Here is a 24,797-nt window from a genome sequence, read left to right as displayed (position 1 = left end):
CTAAACTTCCCCTGGCACAGCTTGAGACTGTGTCCTCTTGTTCTGGTGCTGCTTGCCTGGGAGAAGAGACCAACTCCCACCTGGCTACAACCTCCCTTCAGGTAGTTGTAGAGAGCAATGAGGTCTCCCCTGAGCCTCCTCTTCTCCAGGCTAAGCAACCCCAGCTCCCTCAGCCTCTCCTCACAGGGCTGTGCTCAAGGCCTCTCCCCAGCCTTGTTGCCCTTCTCTGGACACCTTCAAGTCTCTCAATGTCCTTCTCAAACTGAGGGGCCCAGAATTGGACACAGGACTCAAGGTGTGGCCTAACCAATGCAGAGCACAGGGCACAATGACTTCCCTGCTCCTGCTGGCCACACTATTGCTGATGCAGGCCAGGATGCCCTTGGCCTTCTTGGCCCCCTGGGCACACTGCTGGCTCAGGTTCAGCAGCTGTCAATCAGCACCCCCAGGTCCCTCTCTGTTTGGCAGCTCTCAGCCACTTTGACCCCAGCCTGTAGCTCTGCATGGGGTTGCTGTGGCCAAAGTGCAGCCCCTGGCACTGGGACTTGTTGAATGCCATCCTGTTGGACTCTGCCCATCTGTCCAGTCGGTCGAGGTCCCTCTGCAGAGCCCTTCTGCCCTCTAACTGACCAACATCTGCTCCCAGCTTAGTGTCATCTGCAAACTTGCTGATGATGGACTCAATGCCCTCATCCAGATCATCAATGAAGATGTTAAAGAGCACAGGGCCCAGCACTGATCCCTGGGGCACACCACTGGTGCCTGGCCTCCAGCTGGAGAAGTGGATTTGAGTGGATTACAGGAGTGGATTTGAGTATAACTTAAACAGAACTTCGTGTGCAGTTTCACCTCTTTACTCTCTATCCTTATTTTGACCTTTATTTACTTTTTAAAGATATAAAGTATCTTTAATTTGAATTTAATTTTCAAAGATGCAAAAATCAGATTGAGAACTGACATCCAAGTGCAATTAGATGCAATTTTTTCCTCCTTTGAACTGGGGGCAATAATGCTTGATAGCAGGCATTGCCCTACTGAGGAGGGCAAAACCAGAGTCAAACACCTGCACTGGCAGCCTTGGCAGCTTCTTAGAAGAGCTTTGTGCCTTGTCCAGTGTCAATATGCTTCCAGCTAGCAAAGCAAAGAAAAAGGCAGTGCTGAGGTTATCAGTGAGGGGGATGCAAAACAAACTGAAAGATCATAGTATCATGGTATCAGTCAGGGTTGGAAGGGACCACGAGGATCATCCAGTTCCAACCCCCCTGCCATGGGCAGGGACACCCCACACTACATCAGCCTGGCCACAGCCTCATCCAGCCTGGCCTTAAACACCTCCAGGGACAGGGCCCCAACCACCTCCCTGGACAACCCATTCCAGGGCTTCACCACTCTCATGGGGAAGAACTTCCTCCTCACCTCCAGCCTCAATCTCCCCACCTCCAGCTTCATTCCATTCCCCCTAGTCCTATCACTCCCTGAGATCCTGAGCAGTCCCTCCCCAGCCTTCCTGTAGCTCCCTTCAGATCCTGGAAGGCCACAATGAGGTCACCTGGGAGCCTTCTCTTCTCCAGACTGAACAGCCCCAACTCCTTCAGTCTGTCCTCACAGGAGAGGTGCTCCAGCCCTCTGCTCATCCTCCTGGCCCTTCTCTGGACACCTTCCAGCACCTCCAGATCCCTCTTGGAGTAGGGGCTCCAGAACTGGAGGCAGTACTCCAGGTGGGGTCTCCCCAGAGCTGAGCAGAGGGGGAGAATCACCTCCCTTGCCCTGCTGGCCACACTTCTCCTGCTGCAGCCCAGGATCTGGTTGGCTTTCTGGGCTGCAAGTGCACACTGAGAGCTCCTGTTGAGCTTCTCCTCCCCCAGCACCCCCAAGTCTCTCTCCTCAGGGCTGCTTTCCAGCCAGTCCCTGCCCAGCCTGCATTTGTGCCTGGGATTGCCTCCACCCAGCTGCAGGACCCTGCCCTTGCTCTTGTTGAACCTCCTGAGGTTGGCTTGTGCCCACCTCTCCAGCCTGTCCAGGTCCCTCTGGATGGATCCCTTCCCTCCAGCTGTCTGCTGCACCACACAGCTTGGTGTCATCAGCAAACCTGCTGAGGGTGCACTCAGTGCCACTGTCCATGGCACCCACAGAGATGTTGAACAAGCCTGGTCCCAGGACTGATCCCTGAGGGACTCTGCTTGTCCCTGGCCTCCACTGGGACATGGAGCCATGGACAGCCACTCTTTGGGTGCAGCCATCAAGCCAGTTCTGTATCCACCTAGTGGTCACCCATCACACCCATGTGTCACCAGCCTGGAGACCAGGATGTGGTGTGGGACAGTGTGGAAGGCTTTGCTCAGCTCCAGGCAAACGACATCAGCTGCTCTCCCCTCAGCTATTGATGGTGTCACCTGCTGGATGGTGAATAATGGCCACCTTCAGATACAGCTTTCCACTTTTTGAGGCTCTCATGACTCTGAATTTCCACTCCTGAAGATTTGTTTTCTCTGACCTCAACAAATACCCTCTTGTCCTACTCATAACACAACTGCAAATGCTATTTTCTAGCCTAAAGCACTAACAATGTCTTGCATTTGGCAGCTGCCCCTTCTGCCTTTTAGTCTTCTCTCACAAGCACAAAACCCATGGTGAAAGGACTGACAAAGAGACACATTGATTTGGCCACTGCATGGGAAATCCTCAGCTAAAGAGTCACCACAAAGCAGCCTCCTCCTTCTCATCCCACGTTTTCCTTAAAGAATCCTCCTTGATTGTGATTCCTACAGAGACTGACAACATTCCAACCAGAAGTGTGTTTACTCTCTTCCATCAGAACACCATTCATGTGTTAACTGCAGCCTCTTCCTCCGTTCTGAAACACAATCAGCCTCCGGGACTCACATTTCGTGGACGGATTGGAATTCGCTTATGGTTCATGTTCATTCCTGGAATGATCACAGACATCTTCCTGGGACCCTTGAAGCCCAACACATTGGTTTCCTGAAAAGACAAGGAAAGGCATCATCTTCAGTAAATGAAACACTCCAGGAAGGGAAGACAGCAAAACTGAAGCTGGATCCATGTTTGTACTGCTTTTTAGATCATCGTGTCCAACCCATCAACCAATCCAACACCACCTAAACAACTAACCCATGGCACCAAGCACCCCAGCAAGTCTCCTCCTGAACACCTCCAGGGATGGTGACTCCACCACTTCCCCAGGCAGCCCATTCCAATGGTCAATCACTCTCACTGGGTAGCACTTCTTCCTAACATCCAGCCTAAACCTCCCCTGGCACAGCCTGAGACTGTGTCCTCTTGTTCTGGTACTGGCTGCAAGGGAGAAGAGACCAACCTCTGCCTGGCTACAACCTCCCTTCAGGGAGTTGTAGAGAGCAATAAGGTCACCTCTGAGTCTCCTCTTCTCCAGGCTAAGCAACCCCAGCTCCCTCAGCCTCTCCTCACAGGGCTGTGCTCCAGACCCCTCCCCAGCTTTGTTGCCCTTCTCTGGACACCTTCCAGCAACTCAACCTCCTTCCTGAACTGAGGGGCCCAGAACTGGACACAGGACTCAAGATGTGGCCTAACCAGTGCAGTGTACAGGGGCAGAATGACCTCCCTGCTCCTGCTGGCCACACTCTTCCTGATGCAGGCCAGGATGCCATTGGCCCTCTTGGCTGCCTGGGCACACTGCAGGCTCATGTTCAGCCTACCATCAACCAGCACCCCCAGGTCCCTCTCTGCCTGGCTGCTCTCAGCCACTCTGACCCCAGCCTGTAGCACTGCCTGGGGTTGCTGTGGCCAATGTGCAGCCCCTGGCACTTGGATGTGTTCAGTCTCCTGCCTTTGGCCTCTGCCCATCTGTCCAGCCTGTCCAGGTCCCTCTGCAGAGCCTCTCTACCCTCCAGCAGATCAACTCCTGCCCCCTGCTTGGTGTCATCTGCAAATTTACTGATGATGGACTCAGTGCCCTCATCCAGATCATCAATGAAGATGTTAAAGAGGATGGGGCCCAGCACTGATCCCTGGGGCACACCACTGGTGCCTGGCTGCCAGCTGGATGTTTGTTAGCATTTAGGCTAAAGCACTCCTGAAGAATGAATTACACACTTCTTTGGGTGCCATTAATTGTGTTTAAGAGCATACCTACAATTTCCTCTCAAATCATGCTCTTTTATAAATGACTAAGGACAGACACAGAAGGCAAAGCATTCAGCACGTGCTGAGTCTTCAATCTTAAGCACATTTTTCTAGGGTGCTGCAAGAGAATGCTCCAAGAGGACCAAGTAGGAAAAGCACAGGAAGAGGCTTGGTGCTCTCAAACCATCCATTTAACCACGTCAACCAAAATCCAGGGCTCCATTGGAAGCGTTTGGTAACAATGTCAGATAACCTTTAAAATTCCCAGAGGCTAATTGAAAAGTCAGAACAATTCAGCAGCAGTGAATGGGTGGACAGAAGTCCTACAGCTGCCCCCAGCATGCTGGCACACTTTGTAGACACAGAGCAAACGTCTTTGGGGCTGCAACCTTTGTGATTTCACTTCAGAAAACCTAGGGGTGTGTTATGAGGAGGAGGGTGCTGACTGCATTCAGATCTGAACTTTATGAACTTACTGTACATGGAAGTTCAGAAATCTGACAAGATGACCTTGTATTATCTGAGGTACTCATTTTAGAATCATAGAATCACCAAGGTTGGAAAAGACCTCAAAGATCATCAAGTCCAAGCTGTCACCCAAGAGCTCATGACTACTAAACCATGTCTGCTTGGAGCACCATGTTGCATTTGTTAAATGCTGACACTGGCCACAGACACTGCTGAACTTCATTCAACACTAGTCATGTTTTGTGACATTTGTGAGGAACAGTTTAACATTTAGAATAAACCTTTATTTAGAATAAACCAGACCAGGTTGGAAGAGACCTTCAAGATCATCGAGTCCAACCCATCAACCAATCCAACACCACCTAAACAACTAACCCATGGCACCAAGCACCCTGTCAAGTCTCCTCCTGAACACCTCCAGTGATGGTGACTCCACCACCTCCCCAGGCAGCCCATTCCAATGGGCAATCACTCTCTCTGTGTAGAACTTCTTCCTAACATCCAACTTGAACCTCCCCTGGCACAGCCTGAGACTGTGTCCTCTTGTTCTGGTGCTGGCTGCCTGGGAGAAGAGACCAACCCCCACTTGGCTACAACCTCCCTTCAGGTAGTTGTAGAGAGTGATAGGGTCACCCCTGAGCCTCCTCTTCTCCAGGCTAAGCAACCCCAGCTCCCTCAGCCTCTCCTCACAGGGCTGTGTTCCAACCCCTCCTCAGCTTTGTTGCCCTTCTCTGGACACCTTCCAGCAAGTCAACCTCCTTCCTAAACTGAGGGGCCCAGAACTGGACACAGGACTCCTAGGGATCAGTGCTGGGCCCTGTGCTCTTTAACATCTTCATTGATGATCTGGATGAGGGCATTGAGTCCATCAGCAGTTAATTTGCTGATGACACCAAGCTGGGGGCAGGAGTTGATCTGCTGCAGGGTAGAGAGGCTCTGCAGAGGGACCTGGACAGGCTGGACAGATGAGCAGAGGCCAAGGGCAGGAGACTGAACACATCCAAGTGCCAGGTTCTGAACATTGGCCACAACAACCCCAGGCAGTGCTACAGGCTGGGGTCAGAGTGGCTGAGAGCAGCCAGGCAGAGAGGGACCTGGGGGTGCTGGTTGATGGTAGGCTGAACATGAGCCTGCAGTGTGCCCAGGCAGCCAAGAGGGCCAATGGCATCCTGGCCTGCATCAGGAACAGTGTGGCCAGCAGGAGCAGGGAGGTCATTCTGCCCCTGTACACTGCACTGGTTAGGCCACACCTTGAGTCCTGTGTCCAGTTCTGGGCTCCTCAGTTTAGGAAGGAGGTTGAGTTGCTGGAAGGTGTCCAGAGAAGGGCAACAAAGTTGGGGAGGGGTTTGGAACACAGCCCTGTGAGGAGAGGCTGAGGGAGCTGGGGCTGCTTAGCCTGGAGAAGAGGAGACTTAGGGGTGACCTTATTGCTCTCTACAACTACCTGAAGGGAGGTTGTAGACAGGCAGAGGTTGGTCTCTTCTCCCAGGCAACCAGCACCAGAACAAGAGGACACAGTCTCAGGCTGCGCCAGGGGAGGTTTAGGCTGGAGGTTAGGAGGAAGTTCTACACAGAGAGAGTGATTGCCCATTGGAATGGGCTGCCTGGGGAGGTGGTGGAGTCACCATCACTGGAGGTGTTCAGGAGGAGACTTGCTGGGGTGCTTGGTGCCATGGGTTAGCTGTTTGGGTGGGTTGGATTGGTTGATGGGTTGGATGTGATGATCTTGAAGGTCTCTTCCAACCTGGTTTGGTTTATTCTATTCTAAATAAAGGTTTATTCCTATCCACCAAAACACCTCTGTTTCTGCAAGAAGTGACTCTGCTTCACAGTGTACTCCAAATTCCTCCTTACAGTTCACCAGACAGCAGCTAGGCAAGAGGCAGTTCAGCCTGTGGATGGCTCAGACATGCTGACTGGCCACCCATCACATAGGCCAGTTGGGAAGGTCACCAGGATGTTAGCTGAGGTCTCTCTCCCATCCCTGCACTGATTGTTTTTTCCATTGAACTTGGAAGAACTCTTTTTTTTGAGGCCTCTGGCCTTTGCTGTACCTGGCAGAAATTGGTCAATTGGTTTCAAAGTGAAAGGTGGAGGCTGCAAAGCAGCAGGATTTGGTAAGCCCTGTTTCCTTGCTGCAAAAGAACCCAAAGGTGGGGGGTGCCTAAAGGGGAGGGGCACTACTTACGTAACAAATAGCTGCGAGCTCCTGCCTGGTATGAGCCTTCTCCACTAGCTCCTGTGCCTTGACTGGGCTGACTCCATGGTCATACACTGTAAACTTAGTTCCCATGAGGTTTGACCTAATGCCAAGGCAAGAAAAGACAGAGAGAGGCATCAGTGAAATAGACTTGTCATATTCTGAAACTCTTTGTACAGCCACAGTATCACAGTCTCACAGTATCACCAAGGTTGGAAGAGACCTCGAGGATCATTGAGTCCAACCTGTCACCATAGACCTCATGACTAGACCATGGCACCAAGTGCCACATCCAATCCCCTCTTGAACACCTCCAGGGATGGGGACTCCATCACCTCCCTGGGCAGCACATTCCAATGGCAAATGACTCTCTCAGTGAAGAACTTTCTCCTCACCGCCAGCCTAAACTTCCCCTGGTGCAGCTTGAGACTGTGTCCTCTTGTTCTGGGGCTGGCTGCCTGGGAGAAGAGACCAACTCCCACCCAGCTACAGCCTCCCTTCAGGTAGTTGTAGAGAGCAATGAGGTCTCCCCTGAGCCTCCTCTTCTCCTGGCTAAGCAACCCCAGCTCCCTCAGCCTCTCCTCACAGGGCTGTGCTCAAGGCCTCTCCCCAGCCTTGTTGCCCTTCTCTGGACACCTTCAAGTCTCTCAATGTCCTTCTTAAACTGAGGGGCCCAGAACTGGACACAGGACTCACGGTGTGGCCTAACCAGTGCAGAGTACAGGGCACAATGACCTCCCTGCTCCTGCTGGCCACACTGTTCCTGATGCAGGCCAGGATGCCATTGGCCTTCTTGGCCACCTGGGCACACTGCAGGCTCATGTTTAGGCAGCTGTCAATCAGCACCCCCAGGTCCCTCTCTGTTTGGCAGCTCTCAGCCACTCTGACCCCAGCCTGTAGCTCTGCTGTGGCCAAAGTGCAGCACCTGGCACTTGGACTTGTTGAATGCCATCCTGTTGGACTCTGCCCATCTGTCCAGTTGGTCAAGGTCCCTCTGCAGAGCCCTTTTGCCCTCTAACTGACCAACATCTGCTCCCAGCTTGGTGTCATCTGCAAACTTGCTGATGACTGACTCAATCCCCTCACCCAGATCATCAATGAAGATGTTGAAGAGGACAGGGCCCAGCACTGATCCCTGGGGGATGCCACTGGTGCCTGGCTGCCAGCTGGCTGTGGCACCATTCACCACCACTCTCTGGGCTCAGCCTCCAGCCAGTTCCTAACCCAATCCTAAGCCCTGTGTGCACATACACCTCCTGCCATCTGAGTCTCTACTGCTAGCTCAGGAAGGAGCTTCTGTGAAGTGCCTGTGGTGAACTGAGCCTGTAAGCTAGCCTGGAAAAGCACCAAGCCAGAATTCCTTTTCTGAGCTGCCACAGTGAGTGATAACTTACCCAGCTGAATGCAGATGACATGAAGTAGGACAATGCAAGTTCCTTACTTCTGTATTAAGACCAGATTTGTACCCACCCAAGTGAAATGGAAACCCAGTCTCTCCCGTCCGTAGCTTCCATCGGGTTCCTCACCTGAGTTTTCCAATGAAACTCTCCCCTTCCCGGGACAAATCTGTAGGGTCAACTGAGATGAGGTAATTGGATGTCTTGCTCTTTTTCCTTTTTCTCCCTGCAAGAAGGAATGTCTGCAAACACAAACCTTTGATCAAGACCTGAGCTTTGCAAGAGCACAGAGGCACTGCTAGGCATGACTCTCCAAACTGTTCTCTCTCCATTCCCCACATCCATTTCCCCGTTCGCTCTGTGCTATCATTCCTGTCTCCACAGTTTTGATCTCTTCCTCAAGTACCCACCCTGAAAGTACCCATGCCTCCAATTAGCTCACTGGGCAGTCTAGATTTCATGTAACTATGCTTTCTAGTCCTCTCCCCTCTCCCTTTGGAGCAGGTGTCTCCCTGCTCTCCTTTGTCCTTCACATTTTCATACTTCTTAATGTAACCTTCCATTGTCTTATGGCTTTTTCTCTCTGTAGTGCCTTGGCCAAAGATAAACTGTCCTCATCTGCATGCTGCCTCTCCTCAGCTTCTGCTTTCTTAAGAGAAACTCTCCTTTACAGCAAAGATGGAGAGGAGAGAGAGGAGGTTCGGAGAGGAGAGGTTCAGAGAGGAGAAGAGAGGTTCGGAGAGGAGGGGAGAGGAGGGGAGAGGAGGGGAGAGGAGGGGAGAGGAGGGGAGAGGAGGGGAGAGGAGGGGAGAGGAGGGGAGAGGAGGGGAGAGGAGGGGAGAGGAGGGGAGAGGAGGGGAGAGGAGGGGAGAGGAGGGGAGAGGAGGGGAGAGGAGGGGAGAGGAGGGGAGAGGAGGGGAGAGGAGGGGAGAGGAGGGGAGAGGAGGGGAGAGGAGGGGAGAGGAGGGGAGAGGAGGGGAGAGGAGGGGAGAGGAGGAGAGAGGAGGAGAGAGGAGGAGAGAGGAGGAGAGAGGAGGAGAGAGGAGGAGAGAGGAGGAGAGAGGAGGAGAGAGGAGGAGAGAGGAGGAGAGAGGAGAGATTTGGTTCGGTTCAGAGAGGAGAAGAGAGGTTCGGTGAGGAGAGGTTCGGTGAGGTTCGGAGAGGAGAATTAACCAGGTTGGAAAAGACCTTAGAGATCATCAAGTCCAACCTATCACCCAACACCATCTGATCAACTAAACCATGGCACCAAGTGCCTCACCCATTCTCTTCCTAAACACCTCCAGTGATGGTGACTCCACCACCTCCCCAGGCAGCACATTCCAATGGGCAATCACTCTTTCTGTGTAGAACTTCTTCCTAACCTCCAGCCTAAACCTCCCCTGGCACAGCCTGAGACTGTGTCCTCTTGTTCTGGTGCTGGCTGCCTGGTATTCTGTAGTAGGAATACAACAGCCAAGACACTGTATGCTGCTTCCAATACCTTTCTGCTGTCATCCCTTTCCAGATGCATGTAGTAGGTGGGGAAGAGCCCCCGGTCCATCCCCTTCTTGTCCCTAGTGATCCGACACTTCACTGTTACACCACGAGGGGCCGGCCGGAACGCAAAATCCTCCAAGTTCTCCACCTCTCCCAGCTGTGCATCTGCCTGAGGGGAGGGACTGCAGGAAGCACCTGTTTCCTGTGGGAAGATCCATCATATTAGCTCATTACCATCAGATCAGAGGCTCTGGTATTCCACAAGAAAGGCCTCTTTGAGAAAGGGAAGGTAAATGAGAGATCACCTGTGTTTCTCTACAGAAAGTGGCTGAAGACTTTTACCCTGAGGGAAGACTAGGTCCCCAAGAGGGAGTGATAGGTGGATTTCCAGGAGGTGGAAAATGGGATGAGACTCTGTCAAATAGGCCAAGCAAAGAGCCTCTCTGCTTTTAGAACTTCAGAATCACAGCATTAGCCAGGCTGGAAAAGACCTTTGAGATCATCAAGTCCAACCTATCACCCAGCACCATCCAATCAACTAAACCATGGCACCAAGTGCCTCAGCCAGGCTCTTCTTAAGCACTTCCAGGCACAGTGACTCCACCACTCCAGGCAGCACATTCAAAGGGCAGTCTCTCTTTCTGGAAAGAACTTTCTCCTCACCTCCAGCCTAAACCTCCCCTGGTGCAGCCTGAGACTGTGTCCTCTTGTTCTGGTGCTGCTTGCCTAGGAGAAGAGACCAACCTCCACCTGGCTACAACCTCCCTTCAGGGAGTTGTAGAGAGCAATGAGGTCTCCCCTGAGCCTCCTCTTCTCCAGGCTAAGCAACCCCAGCTCCCTCAGCCTCTCCTCACAGGGCTGTGCTCCAGACCCCTCCCCAGCTCTGTTGCCCTTTTCTGGACACCTTCCAGCATCTCAACATCTTTCCTAAACTGAGGGGCCCAGAACTGGACACAGGACTCAAGGTGTGGCCTAACCAGTGCTGAGCACAGGGGTCAAACTTCAGACACTCTGTGGCAAGTAAGGCAGCAAGATCATAGAATCACAGAATGCACTGGGTTAGAAGGCATCCTCGAAGTTCCTCTTGTCCAAGCTCCCTCAGTGAGCAGGGACATCTCTAGCTAGACCAGGCTGACACATCAAGATTGACCTTGAATGTCTCTGGGGACAGGGCCTCAGCCCACATTCCCAGGCAACCTGTTCCGGTATTTCTCCACCCTCATTGTAAAGTACTTCCTCCTAAAGTCCAACCCAAAGCTGCCCTGCTCCAGTTTAAAACCATTGTCCCTCATCCTATTGCTACAAGCCCTTCTAAACACTCCCTCCACAACTCTTTTGTAGGTCCTCTTCAGATACTACAGTGTAGCTACCAGGCCTCCCCAGAGCCTTCTCTTCTCCAGACTGAACAACCCCAACTCTCTCAGCCAGCCTTCACAGGAGAGGTGCTCAAGCCCTCTGACCATCTTTGTGGCCCTCCTCTGGACCTGCTACAGCAGGTCGATGTCCTTCCTGTATTGAGGACTCCAGAACTGGACACAGTGCTTCAGGTGAGGTCTCACCAGCACAGAGTTGATGACCAGAATCACTTCTCTCAACCGTCTGGCCACGCTTCTTTTGATGCAGCCCAGTACACAGTCTGCCTTCTGGGCTGCAAGCACACTGCTGGCTCATGTACAGCTTCTCATCCACCAGTATACCCAAGTCCTTTTCTGCAAGGCCACTCTCAAGCTCATCTTCCCCCAGCCTGTATTGGTACTGAGAATTGCCCCTGCCCAGATGCAGGCCTTGCACTTTGCCTCATGAGGTTCACCTGAGCCCCTTTCTCCAGCCTAAGTCCCTCTGGATGGCATCCCATCCCTCAGTCTCATCAGCTGCACCACCCAGATCAGTAACATCAACAAACCTGCTGAGGGCACACTGCATCTCCCTGCCTGTACCATCAATGAAGATACTGAACAGCACCGGTCCCAGCACAGACCCCTGAAGGACATCATCACTTGTCACCTGTCTCCATCTGGACATCAACTCATTCACCACTACCCTTCGGATGCAATCATCCAATCAATTCCTTATCCACTGGGCAGCACAGCCACTGGGTTAAAGGCTTTACAGAAACCCAGACAGAGGGCATCCCTTGGTCTTCACTTCACAGTCTCACAGTATAACATAGGTTGGAAAGGACCTCGAGGATCATCAAGTCCAACCTATCAACACAGACCTCATGACTAGACCATGGCACCAAGTGCCACATCCAATCCCCTCTTCAACACCTCCAGGGATGGGGACTCAAACCACCTCCCTGGGCAACCCGCTCCAACGACGAATGACTCGCTCGGTGAAGAACTTTCTCCTCACATCCAGTCTAAACCTCCCCTGGCACAGCCTGAGACTGTGTCCTCTTGTTCTGGTGCTGCTTGCCTGGGAGAAGAGACCAACCCCTTCCCGGCCACAACTACCCCTCAGGTAGTTGTAGAGGGCAACGAGGTCACCCCTGAGTCTCCTCTTCTCCAGGCTAAGCAACCCCAGCTCCCTCAGCCTCTCCTCACAGGGCTGTGCTCAAGGCCTCTCCCCAGCCTTGTTGCCCTTCTCTGGACACCTTCAAGTCTCTCAATGTCCTTCTTAAACTGAAGGGCTCAGAGCTGGACACAGGACTCAAGGTGTGGCCTAACCAGTGCAGAGCACAGGGCACAATGACTTCCCTGCTCCTGCTGGCCACACTGTTCCTGCTGCAGGCCAGAAGTTGTTTTTCTTTCACAAAAGCTTGTGTCGAGGGATGATTCTCCATAGATCGCTGCGAGGGAGCTGCTCTGCTACCTACGAAACCCTCACCCAGAATCAGGTTGTCTACGAATGGTTTAGCAGCGGGTGCCCCACGACCATGCGTTCCGGAACGGGGGAGAGGCGGCGCCCCATCCGTCCGCCCCTCCGGTTCCCAGCTACGAGCGGCATTCCCCACCGGGCGCTGCCCCACGCGGGCCGGGCCGGCCGGCTATCGCGAGCCCGCCGAGGCTCCGGCGGCGCTGCGCTATCGCTGCGTCTAGGCGGGATGCTGACTTAGAGGCGTCCAGTCCTAAGGCCGCAGATGGTAGCCTCGCGCCAGTGGCTCCTCAGCCAAGCGCACGCACCAGGGGGCTGAGCCTGCGGTTCCTCTCGTGCTGAGCAGGGTTACTACTGCAACAACACATCATCAGTGGGGTAAAACTAACCTGTCTCACGGCGGTCACGACTTGTCCACTGATGGAGTCACTCCACTGTAGACAATCATCTGATTGCTCAGGCAGGACTTGCCCTTGCTGAAGCCACACTGGCTGTCTCAAATCACCTCCCTGTTCTGCAGGTCCTTATCATAGCTTCTAAGAGGATCTGCTCCATGATCTGCACAGTGGTGAGGCCAACAGTTTGGTGATTTCTAGGGTCCTCTTTTCTGCCCTTTTTAAAAGCAGGCATGTTTCCCTTCTTCCAGTCACCAGGGACCAGGTTCCTGCCATTCTTCTGTTGATCATTACTACTTCTTTGTGTTTATCTCAAAGGCTGGCCCTGCAGTAAGATAACTGCTAGTCAAGACCCTCCCTCTGCCTTCCAGCTGCTGTAGCTGCAGCACTGTATTTTAACCCAGTGCTCAAGGGACTAGTACTAAAATAAAGCATATGCCTAGCCCTTATCAGAGATGGATTTCAAGATACTTACTGCAAAAGATTTGTTGCTGGTTTCAGAGCCAGGCCTCTCAGATTCAGAACAGGGTGAATGAGGTGATGGTCTCCTGCTAGCTGCTTCTTCTTCTGTGTCCTCCTCATCAAAATTCAAACTGCCTGAAATGCCTGTCAGAATACAGGATCAAGCAGGTAAAAGAGAGTATCATGGGTTCATGGCATCACAAACTCATGTACAACTTCTGCATAACTATTTGGTCTTTTAACAGATCTCTGTTGTTTCAACTGCTGATTCTTTTCTGTGCCATATTGCTACCTCACAATTCAACCCCCAGTGACACTTTGCAGCTGTCATCACAGTATCACAGTGTCACCAAGGTTGGAAGAGACCTCAAAGATCATCAAATCCAACCTGTCACCACAGACCTCATGACTAAACCATGGCACCAAGTGCCACATCCAATCCCCTCTTGAACACCTCCAGGGATGGGGACTCCACCACCTCCCTGGGCACCACATTCCAATGGGCAATCACTCTCTCAGTGAAGAACTTTCTCCACACGTCCAGCCTTAACTTCCCCTGGTGCAGCTTGAGACTGTGTCCTCTTGCTCTGGTGCTGCTTGCCTGGGAGAAGAGACCAACCCCTTCCTAGCTACAACCTCCCTTCAGGTAGTTGTAGAGAGCAATGAGGTCTCCCCTGAGCCTCCTCTTCTCCAGGCTAAGCAACCCCAGCTCCCTCAGCCTCTCCTCACAGGGCTGTGCTCAAGGCCTCTCCCCAGCCTTGTTGCCCTTCTCTGGACACCTTCAAGTTTCTCAATGTCCTTCTTAAACTGAGAGGCCCAGAACTGGACACAGGACTCAAGGTGTGGCCTAACCAGTGCTGAGCACAGGGCACAATGACTTCCCTGCTCCTGCTGGCCACACTGTTCCTGATGCAGGCCAGGATGCCATTGGCCTTCTTGGCTGCCTGGGCACACTGCTGGCTCATGTTTAGGTGGCTGCACATTTTACATATTACATAATGTGACATATTGCTGAGCACATACTGCCATGGAATTAATTTTGCCTATTTTTACAAGAAAAATATGATTTCCATGATTTCAGAACAAAGCAGAAGATGTGCTGGAGTCTCTACACTTTACATCCTTTACCATTTCCCTGTAGCCTTGTATCCCATTCTTACCTCAGCAGCAATAACTCAAGAGCTCAGAAATGCTACTGCAAGTTTGATTTGTAAAAGCAGAAGCACAGACTGAGTAGTTCCAGGACTGACTTACTTAATTTTAACCTAATGCAGAGATGGCTGTGGGTATATAACTAAAGTAATGGAGAAAGCCATTTATAAAGGGTTTCTGTACACACCATTGTTTGGTGTTTCCTTCCACTTGGAACTGTGACTCTATTCTTTCATTTGGTTGCAGCATGAAAAAGCACAGAGAGCACTACAGAAGATGAACTCATTCAGCCTCCTCAGCTGAATTATCTTCTGAGAACCAGTATTACAACAGTGCTCCAACATGACACTGCATAGAACAGGCACTGCTCAGATGAGACAGACAAATACAGTCTTAACCACCTGCCACTAAACTTCCCAAAGCACATTTTGCAAGAGAAGAGGTATTAACTTCTCCCAGGCAACCAGCACCAGAACAAGAGGACACAGCCTCAAGCTGTGCCAGGGGAAGTTTAAGCTGGAGGTGAGGAGGACGTTCTACACAGAGAGAGTGATTGCCCATTGGAATGTGCTGCCTGGGGAGGTGGTGGAGTCACCATCACTGGAGGTGTTCAGGAGGAGACTTGATGGGGTGCTTGGTGCCATGGTTTAGTTGGTTGGGTGGTGTTGGATTGGTTGATGCGTTGGACATGATGATCTTGAAGGTCTCTTCCAACCTGTTCCATTCCATTCCATTCTGTTCCATTCCATTCCAACCCCAGAGCTCTGGACAACTTCCAAATTCCAATTTCACTGATTTCCTCTGAAGTTTCCAGATATCCTCTCCTGCTTCATTTCCTGGTTTTTGTGTAATGCTGCTATCCATAGGTAAGCAGCTGCTGCATCTGACAACTGCATGGAAGTACTTCTGTACCTTAACATGTAAGCCACACTGGAATTATTCTGGGAGAGAGGCTCTGCAAAATAAAAGACAACCTGTCTACCATATTAAACACCAGCCAATACTCTGCTGCAGAGTGCTAAGGCTGCATGCAACCAAAATCTGTTTCCCATGGTAGTGGTGACAACATAGGATACAGGGCAGATAGAGGCAGACACTCCACTGGGAAAGTACTCATTTAGATGTAACTGCTGCATGTAAAGCTCTGAAATGTTGATTGTGACAGGATCTCAGGGAGTGATAGGACTAGGGGGAATGGAATGAAGCTGGAGGTGGGGAGATTCAGGCTGGAGGTGAGGAGGAATTTCTTCCCCATGAGAGTGGTGAAGCCCTGGAATGGGTTGACCAGGGAGGTGGTTGAGGCCCTGTCCCTGGAGGTGTTTAAGGCCAGGCTGGATGAGGCTGTGGCCAGGCTGATGTAGTGTGGGGTGTCCCTGCCCATGGCAGGGGGGTTGGAACTAGATGATCCTTGTGGTCCCTTCCAACCCTGACTGATACTATGATACAGCCTCTGACTTAGAAGAGCACCTTTCCTGTTAGTCTCCTGAACATTTCAGTGATGGCATTTCCTGGCTATAGAGGGTTCTGCTGCTGTGAAAATACTCAAGCATCATATCTAGACAGAGTTTATCTAGAATTAAAATACCCTTAACTTAAGCAAAGTATGAACACAGCCTTTTGTCACCAACCTCCTTAGGAAAGCCAGAACTTACACAACCTGTACCAGAAGAAGGAGCTGCATTTCTACATGCTGTAGAATTTACTAGCTCTGCATTTAGAATATCCTACAGACATTTGTTTCTTAGTTCTTCATAATCATTAGGGGTGTTTTAATGCTGCTTTAATGCCCATTATCAACTGTTACCTTGTTTCTGTAAGATTTCTTGCAGATCTGGCTTCCCCACTGTGTCTGTTAGAGTCTTTTCATCATTTTCCTCATCTGCACTGCCTTCTGTTTTGGGAGATTCAGCAGATAGAGTTTGGACCTTGGTCCCCAAGTTTTGCACTTCTGATTTCAGGAAAGCAGCTGGTCCATCAATGCCTGCAACGAAACAGAATGCTCAAGCCTGCTTTTGATAGCTAAGGACACATCCCAGCATGGTCATCCTTTTTGTCTGCCCTTGCTCCAGCACCTCTATCAAGTACTGATGTATCCATGTCCAGCTTTTCTCAGAATCTTGGGAGGAGTACAGAACACCTACCAAACATTAGGCATCAGTTTATCTCTTTATGAATACAGTGTTTTACAAGGGCTTAAGCAACTAAAGTGAGTTGTGTTTGTCACACACATTGATTTACTAGAATAGAATAGAATAGACCAGACCAGACCAGGTTGGAAGAGACCTTCAAGATCATCGTGTCCAACCTATGACCCAGCACCATCTAATCAACTAAACCAAGCACCCTATCCAGGCTCTTCCTGAACACCTCCAATGATGGTGACTCAACCATCCCCCTGGGCAGCACATTCCAATGGGCAATCACTCTCTCTGTGTAGAACTTCTTCCTAACATCCACCCTAAACTTCCCCAGGCACAGCTTGAGACTGTGTCCTCTTGTTCTGCTGCTGGTTGCCTGGGAGAAGAGACCAACCCCTTCCTGGCTACAACCTCCCTCAAGGTAGTTGTAGAGAGCAAAAAGGTCACCCCTGAGTCTCCTCTTCTCCAGGCTAAGCAACCCCAGCTCCCTCAGTCTCTCCTCACAGGGCTGTGTTCCAAACCCCTCACCAACTTCATTGCCCTTCTCTGGACACCTTCCAGCAACTCAACCTCCTTCCTAAACTGAGGGGCCCAGAACTGGACACAGGACTCAAGGTGTGGCCTAACCAGTGCACTGTACAGGGGCAGAATGACCTCCCTGCTCCTGCTGGCCACACTGTTCCTGATACAAGCCAGGATGCCATTGGCCCCCTTGGCAACTACTCCATTTTCTTTTCCTGCACATTCCTGGTAAGTAAGTGAGTGCTCCTGCCAGTGAGTGAGTGCTCCACAGTGCACATCACAAATCACTGTGATAGAAATACCTACAGCCACAGGCAGAAGAAAGCCTAAACAGATGCCCTGTATATTTTCAGCAGAAATGAAATTTCCACTGCACATCACAACTGGTGGAGAGGTCTCCCTGTCAGAGTCTGGCATACCACTGACACACACACTTTTGTGTCGCACACAGCATGCAAGGGTACATGCAGCTTTGGATTTCTTGCTTTCCCTCTTCTCCTCCTGCAAACTGTACTGCTTTATCTAGTCACCACATTTCTCAGGTTTTCTGCTCTTAACACTTTGGAGCAGGGTTTGCCTGGACTGAGGAAGCTTCAGAAGTATGGAAGCTAGAGAGGATGCAGTTAGTTTTCATTTTCTTTCTCACAGTTTTGCTACTACTCAAGTGTCCTAATTTGGAAGTGTTATCTATCTTTTCTCTCACTTGCTTTTTGGCTTAAAAAGCAGCTTTTAACAAACACACAAATGGTACCATCCACATCACCACTCTCCTCCCTAACCTGTGATCTTGAAAGACATCTGGAGGACAAGAAACAGACTAAAAAGACAGGGGGTAACACACTTCAAAACATCCTCTTCAATCCAGGCAACACTGCTTGGTGTGGGGGTTCAAAATTTCTCTCTATACTTTTAATTCCTGTTGTGGTCTAACACTAGCCAGCAGCTAAGCACCATGCAGCCACTTGCTCACACCCCCACTGCCCCTTCCCCTGTGGGATAGGAAAGAGAAAAACCCTGTGGGTTCAGCTAAGGACATTTAATACAACAATACAAAGAGCAAAGAAAACAGCAATAATACTAATGAAATAATAGATAAAATGAGTGATGTTCAGTGCTACTGCTCAGCACCCAAATGCTGCTGCCCCTGTCCCCAGCAACAGCTGCTCCTTCCAATCTCAATCCCAGGGATCAGTGCTGGGCCCCATCCTCTTTAACATCTTCATTGATGATCTGGGTGAGGGGATTGAGTCAGTCATCAGCAAGTTTGCAGATGACACCAAGCTGGGAGCAGATGTTGGTCAGTTAGAGGGCAGAAGGGCTCTGCAGAGGGACCTCGACCGACTGGACAGATGGGCAGAGGCCAACAGGATGGCATTCAACAAGTCCAAGTGCCAGGGGCTGCATTTTGGCCACAACAACCCCATGGAGAGCTACAGGCTGGGGTCAGAGTGGCTGAGAGCTGCCAAACAGAGAGGGACCTGGGGGTGCTGATTGACAGCTGCCTAAACATGAGCCAGCAGTGTGCCCAGGTGGCCAAGAAGGCCAATGGCATCCTGGCCTGCATTAGGAATAGTGTGGCCAGCAGGAGCAGGGAGGTCATTGTGCCCTGTGCTCTGCATTGGTTAGGCCACACCTTGAGTCCTGTGTCCAGTTCTGGGCCCCTCAGTTTAAGAAGGACATTGAGAGACTTGAAGGTGTCCAGAGAAGGGCAACAAGGCTGGGGAGAGGCCTTGAGCACAGCCCTGTGAGGAGAGGCTGAGGGAGCTGGGGTTGCTTAGCCTGGAGAAGAGGAGGCTCAGGGGTGACCTCCTTGCTCTTTACTACTACCTGAAGGGAGGTTGTAGCCAGGAAGGGGTTGGTCTCTTCTCCCAGGCAAGCAGCACCAGAACAAGAGGACACAATCTCAAGCTGTGCCAGGGGAAGTTAAGGCTGGAGGTGAGGAGAAAGTTCTTCCCAGAGAGAGTCATTTGCCATTGGAATGTGCTGCCCAGGGAGGTGGTGGAGTCCCCATCCCTGGAGATGTTCAAGAGGGGATTGGATGTGGCACTTGGTGCCATGGTCTAGTCATGAGGTCTGTGTTGATAGGTTGGACTCGATGGCCCTCGAGGTCCTTTCCAACCTTGGTTACACTGTGATACTGTGATGTCTTGCCCTTCTCAAGCCGGCTGCCCCTTACACAAAGGCCATGACTTCAGTACAGTACCCAGTGCCCCATCTGCTGGTTCCTTCCAGCTACCCCAGCTGTGGCCTCTCCCAGCTTCTTGTGAAAATGAACCCAGGACAATTCCATACTAATGCAATGGTGGCATTCTAACATCCTGCAAGAGAATGCATCCCCAAGCCTCGGGGTGTTTCCTGTGCCTTTCTTGACATGCCAATGGGATCCTGGCTCTCAAACTACTTCCTGACATTTTCCCTGGAATCTAAGGGTTCCATTGCTGCTGTTTTCCTCACTGTGACATGCAGGTCTCAAGGCACTCTCACTAATGGATTTCTCTTCACTCCTAACAGAATGGACGCTATTTTACTGCAATGTTTGAGCCCATCAAGTTACTACCTTTGGCTCTGATATAATTCCATGCTTCTGACTTTCTGGACCACTACAGTTTCACTTGTGACACTGAAGCCCACAGAAAACAAGAGAGGAGGTAAAAACTAGCAAGAACCAAATTCAGTATTAAAAAGACTTTTGTTTTCTTCTTATCTACTGTATCACTCAATCTTGAGCTGGAGTGACACCATGATAACATGAAGAGAAGCACAGGCAGTCACTATAGGACTGTTTACATTTGTCATCCCACAGCTTCAGAAGATTCTTGGTTTGGATTTGTATCTCTTTACCTTTACAGAAGTTCCTGACCCATCTCTACAATTGCTGTTAGCCCAGGACAAGGGAGAGGTTACTCAAAGGCATGTGGTGAAGATTCCCAGCTGTCACAAAAGTCGAGGTGAGTTTTTTCACAGCTCACTATAGCTCAACAATACCATACCATACCATACCATAAATTTGCTGATGACACCAAGCTGGGGGCAGGAGTTGATCTGCTGGAGGGTAGAGAGGCTCTGCAGAGGGACCTGGACAGGCTGGACAGATGGGCAGAGGCCAAGGGTAGGAGATTGAACACATCCAGGTGCCAGGTGCTGCACATTGGCCACAACAACCCCAGGCAGTGCTACAGGCTGGGGTCAGAGTGGCTGAGAGCAGCCAGGCAGAGAGGGACCTGGGGGTGCTGGTCGATGGCAGGCTGAACATGAGCCTGCAGTGTGCCCAGGCAGCCAAGAGGGCCAATGGCATCCTGGCCTGCATCAGGAACAGCGTGGCCAGCAGGAGCAGGGAGGTCATTCTGCCCCTGTACACTGCACTGGTTAGGCCACACCTTGAGTCCTGTGTCCAGTTCTGGGCTCCTCAGTTTAGGAAGGAGGTTGAGTTGCTGGAAGGTGTCCAGAGAAGGGCAACAAAGTTGGTGAAGGGTTTGGAACACAGCCCTGTGAGGAGAGGTTGAGGGAGCTGGGGTTGCTTAGCCTGGAGAAGAGGAGACTCAGGGGTGACCTTATTGCTCTCTACAACTACCTGAAGGGAGGTTGTAAACAGGCAGAGGTTGGTCTCTTCTCCCAGGCACCCAGCACCAGAACAAGAGGACACAGTCTCAGGCTGCGCCAGGGGAAGTTCAGGCTGGAGGTCAGGAGGAAGTTCTACACAGAGAGAGTGATTGCCCATTGGAATGTGCTGCCCGGGGAGGTGGTGGAGTCACCATCATTGGAGGTGTTCAGGAGGAGACTTGATGGGGTGCTTGGTGCCATGGGTTAGTTGTTTGGGTGGTGTTGGATGATAGGTTGGACACGATGATCTTGAAGGTCTCTTCCAACCTGTTTTATTCTATTCTATTCTATACCATACCATACCACACCACAATTCTACTCCTGTGCATAGAGAGCTGTGTAATCAACCCTGTTTATCAGCTGACCACTCTCACATCAACACATATGCCCACCCATGACACAAAATGCACACACTGGCATTTGGAGAACATTGGTGAGATGGGGATGATACTTACCATGTAAAATCACATTGCTTTGGAAAGGGATAGGAGTTTCTACTAAGGGAGTCTGTTCCTCACACCCTTTGGGCTTTGCCCTACGCAGCTTTGCCTCTGTGTTTGGCTGTACCATCAAGGGATCGAGACGTTTCTTCCTCTGCTTCTTCTCTAGGAGAGCTCTCTGGGAAATAAAGACAAAACCCCATAAAATGAGAATAGAAGAAGAGAATAGAACACTGGTTTGTACTGAAACATATCCCTTACCGCTGCAGATCCTCTTGCAGTAACTTTATGACAACCCAAGCAACACAATTTGACAGCAATATGATTTGCTTTATGAAGGCTTCTCCCTACTGCATTGACTCGAGGTGGAAAAATTCCTCAAGTCCACTGACAGCACAGACTGCAGCAGTTCATGTTCTCTACATAAGGTGGCAGAACAGCCTTACCTTCAGTACTATGTATTCTCAAGACTTACTCCCCTAAAATGAAGTAGAAAAAAAGGAAACTGGTTTTTTGTTTGGTTTTGTCTAACTAGTCTTTGTCTCCAGCTCTGTGTCACAGTAAAAATTAATGTATTACCACAAATAACTTAGTTCATCAAAAGGATACCAGAATAGAGTGGAGTAGAATGGAGTGGAGTAGAATGGAGTGGAGTAGAATGGAGTGGAGTAGAATGGAGTGGAGTAGAATGGAGTGGAGTAGAATGGAGTGGAGTAGAATGGAGTGGAGTAGAATGGAGTGGAGTAGAATGGAGTGGAGTAGAATGGAGTGGAGTAGAGTAGAATAGACCAGGTTGGAAGAGACCTTCAAGATCATCATGTCCAACCTATCATCCAACACTATCCAATCAGCTAAACCCATGGCACCAAGCACCCCATCAAGTCTCCTCCTGAATACCTCCAATGATGGTGACTCCACCACCTCCCCAGGCAGCACATTCCAATGGGCAATCACTCTCTCTGTATAGAACTTCTTCCTAACCTCCTGCCTAAACCTCCCCTGGCACAGCCTGAGACTGTGTCCTCTTGTTCTGGTGCTGGTTGCCTGCCTGGGAGAAGAGCCCAACCCCCACCTGGCTACAACCTCTCTTCAGGGAGTTGGAGAGAGCAATAAGGTCACCCCTGAGCCTCCTCTTCTCCAAGCTAAGCAACCCCAGCTCCCTCAGCCTCTCCTCACAGGGCTGTGCTCCAGACCCCTCACCAACTTCGTTGCCCTTCTCTGGACACCTTCCAGCAACTCAACCTCCTTCCTAAACTGTGGGGCCCAGAACTGGACACAGGACTCAAGGTGTGGCCTAACCAGTGCAGTGTACAGGGGCACAATGACCTCCCTGCTCCTGCTGGCCACACTGTTCCTGATGCAGGCCAGGATGCCATTGGCCTTCTTGGCTGCCTGGGCACACTGCAGGCTCATGTTCAGCCTGCCATCAACCAGCACCCCCAGGTCCCTCTCTGCCTGGCTGCTCTCAGCCACTCTGACTCCAGCCTGTAGCACTGCCTGGGGTTGCTGTGGCCAATGTGCAGCACCCAGTACATAAACCATTCAATAAATAGCAGATGCAGATTATTATGGTCTGTTCAGGATTTTGTGAACTCCAGGTCAGAATCATTTTCTTTCAGCACAGAAAAGCATAAGATTAGGATACAGGATGATTAAAGGATGATTGGTGGGCAAACCAGCAACTCCAGTTCCAATGATCACAGAAGTCAGATGTGTTAGATGAATATAACACAGCAGACTACTAAGACTAATGAGTTTAGTATTCTTTCCATGACTGCAATGAACAGGAAGATTTGGTCTCTTCTTCCAGGCAAGCAGCACCAGAACAAGAGGACACAGTCTCAAGCTGTGCCAGGGGAGGTTTAGACTCGAGGTGAGGAGAAAGTTCTTCACAGAGAGAGTCATTGGCCACTGGAATGTGCTGCCCATGGAGGTGGTGGAGTCCCCATCCCTGGAGCTGTTCAAGAGGGGATTGGATGTGGCACTTGGTGCCATGAGGTCTGTGGTGACAGGTTGGACTCGATGATCCTTGAGGTCTCTCCCAACCTTGGTGATACTGTGATGATGATATACAGGAGGATTCCAACCAGTCCACCCCTGAAGGTGCAGCACCATACTAGTGATTACTTGGTAGAGTTCTGCCTCAGTAGGCCAGGTGGGAGGGGTCTTAGCTTTAAAGAAAAATGTTAGCACTGAGGCTGGTTGTATTTTTCAGACCAAGCATTTTTAGCACTCTGCCTCCACTTGCCCCATCTCCAGATGGCTCATGTTTGGTGGTTCTTGGGTTTTTTAACCAGCTTGAGCATAATCCTTTACCTGATTCTCTAGTTTCAGCTGTCGCAGTTTCAGGCATTCATCCTCAAAGGCACTGGGAAAGGAAAGGAAACAAATCAATTATTGCTAGGTAGCTTGTTGGCATGGCAAGAGCACAGGACATCCACAGACTACAGCTTCACTGGAAAGACTTGAAAACAGCTGGTAAGCCATGACTTTTATGCCATGACAAGACCAAGTTACAAGGCATTAAAAAACCCAAACCATGTTTCATATTCTGTCATAAACAGGAGCACACTAGAGTTTGATCATCTTAGTAAACTATGCCAAAAACATTCTTGTACACAAGAAAGCCTTCATTGCTGATGAACAAGGTCATGCACTGGTCAGGCCACACCTTGAGTCCTGTGTCCAGTTCTGGGCCCCTCAGTTTAAGAAGGACATTGAGAGACTTGAAGGTGTGCAGAGAAGGGCAACAAGGCTGGGGAGAGGCCTTGAGCACAGCCCTGTGAGGAGAGGATGAGGGAGCTGGGGTTGCTTAGCCTGGAGAAGAGGCTAAGCAGGGGAGACCTCATTGCTGTCTACAACTTCCTGAAGGGAGGTTGTAGCCAGGTGGGGGTTGGTCTCTTCTCCCAGGCAAGCAGCACCAGAACAAGAGGACACAGTCTCAAGCTGTGCCAGAGGAAGTTTAGGCTGGAGGTGAGGAGAAAGTTCTTCCCAGAGAGAGTTGTTAGCCATTGGAATGTGCTGCCCAGGGAGGAGGTGGAGTCCCCATCCCTGGAGGTGTTCAAGAGGGGATTGGATGTGGCACTTGGTGCCATGATCTAGTCATGAGGTCTGTGGTGACAGGTTGGACTTGATGATCTTTGAGGTCTCTTCCAACCTTGGTGATACTGTGATACTACCATGTCTGGAAGTAAGTTTCCAGGTTTTCTCTTTCACCTGGAAGACAGCAAAATGCTGTAACTATTAAATCCCTGCCTTGCAGAAAACCTCAATGAAAAATATTGACTTTGTATTTTAAAATTGTTTCCTAGCCAGACTGGAATAAAGTTATAGGATGTCAAAGACAAGCCTGAAACTGTTGGAACAGGACCCTAACACAGATTACCCAATGCTGCACCTCCAGCCACTTTGCTGAGACTCAAACATGGTTCTAATATGTAAAGATTCCAACCCCCCAGCAAACTTACACCGGTTTTATTTACTCCTCCTGCAAGCTTCCTTCCAGTGCTTGGTCATCATGAAAGCACAACATCACTAGACAAAACAAAGCTCCCCTCACAGACACAACACTTATAACAGGGATTTTTTTGCACACCACAGCACTG

General features: G+C 50.7%; 1 protein-coding gene across 3 annotated transcripts in view; it reads right to left on the bottom strand.

Annotated features, from left to right (window-relative positions):
• The window catches only part of TULP3 (TUB like protein 3), a 35,270-nt gene that overhangs the window by 3,662 nt on the left and 6,811 nt on the right, over positions 1–24,797 (bottom strand). For 2 of the 3 annotated variants that reach the window (XM_068166077.1, XM_068166076.1), the window contains exons 2-9: positions 23,509–23,560; positions 21,208–21,370; positions 16,297–16,473; positions 13,354–13,484; positions 9,671–9,868; positions 8,317–8,429; positions 6,779–6,893; positions 2,884–2,982 (exon numbers count right to left, since the gene is read on the bottom strand). In XM_068166077.1, coding sequence (XP_068022178.1) covers positions 2,884–2,982; positions 6,779–6,893; positions 8,317–8,429; positions 9,671–9,868; positions 13,354–13,484; positions 16,297–16,473; positions 21,208–21,370; positions 23,509–23,560 — 1,048 coding nt within the window. The remainder of the gene's footprint in view (positions 1–2,883; positions 2,983–6,778; positions 6,894–8,316; positions 8,430–9,670; positions 9,869–13,353; positions 13,485–16,296; positions 16,474–21,207; positions 21,371–23,508; positions 23,561–24,797) is intronic. The other variant, XM_068166078.1, reaches the window with a different exon arrangement.

The sequence above is a fragment of the Melanerpes formicivorus genome, unplaced genomic scaffold (genome assembly GCF_026170545.1).
Source record: "Melanerpes formicivorus ecotype bairdi unplaced genomic scaffold, bMelFor1.0.p_v2 SCAF_96, whole genome shotgun sequence".
Lineage (NCBI taxonomy): Eukaryota > Metazoa > Chordata > Aves > Piciformes > Picidae > Melanerpes > Melanerpes formicivorus.
The sequence above is the reverse complement of the archived record's forward strand: the minus strand, read 5'-3'. Positions and strand labels throughout refer to the sequence as shown.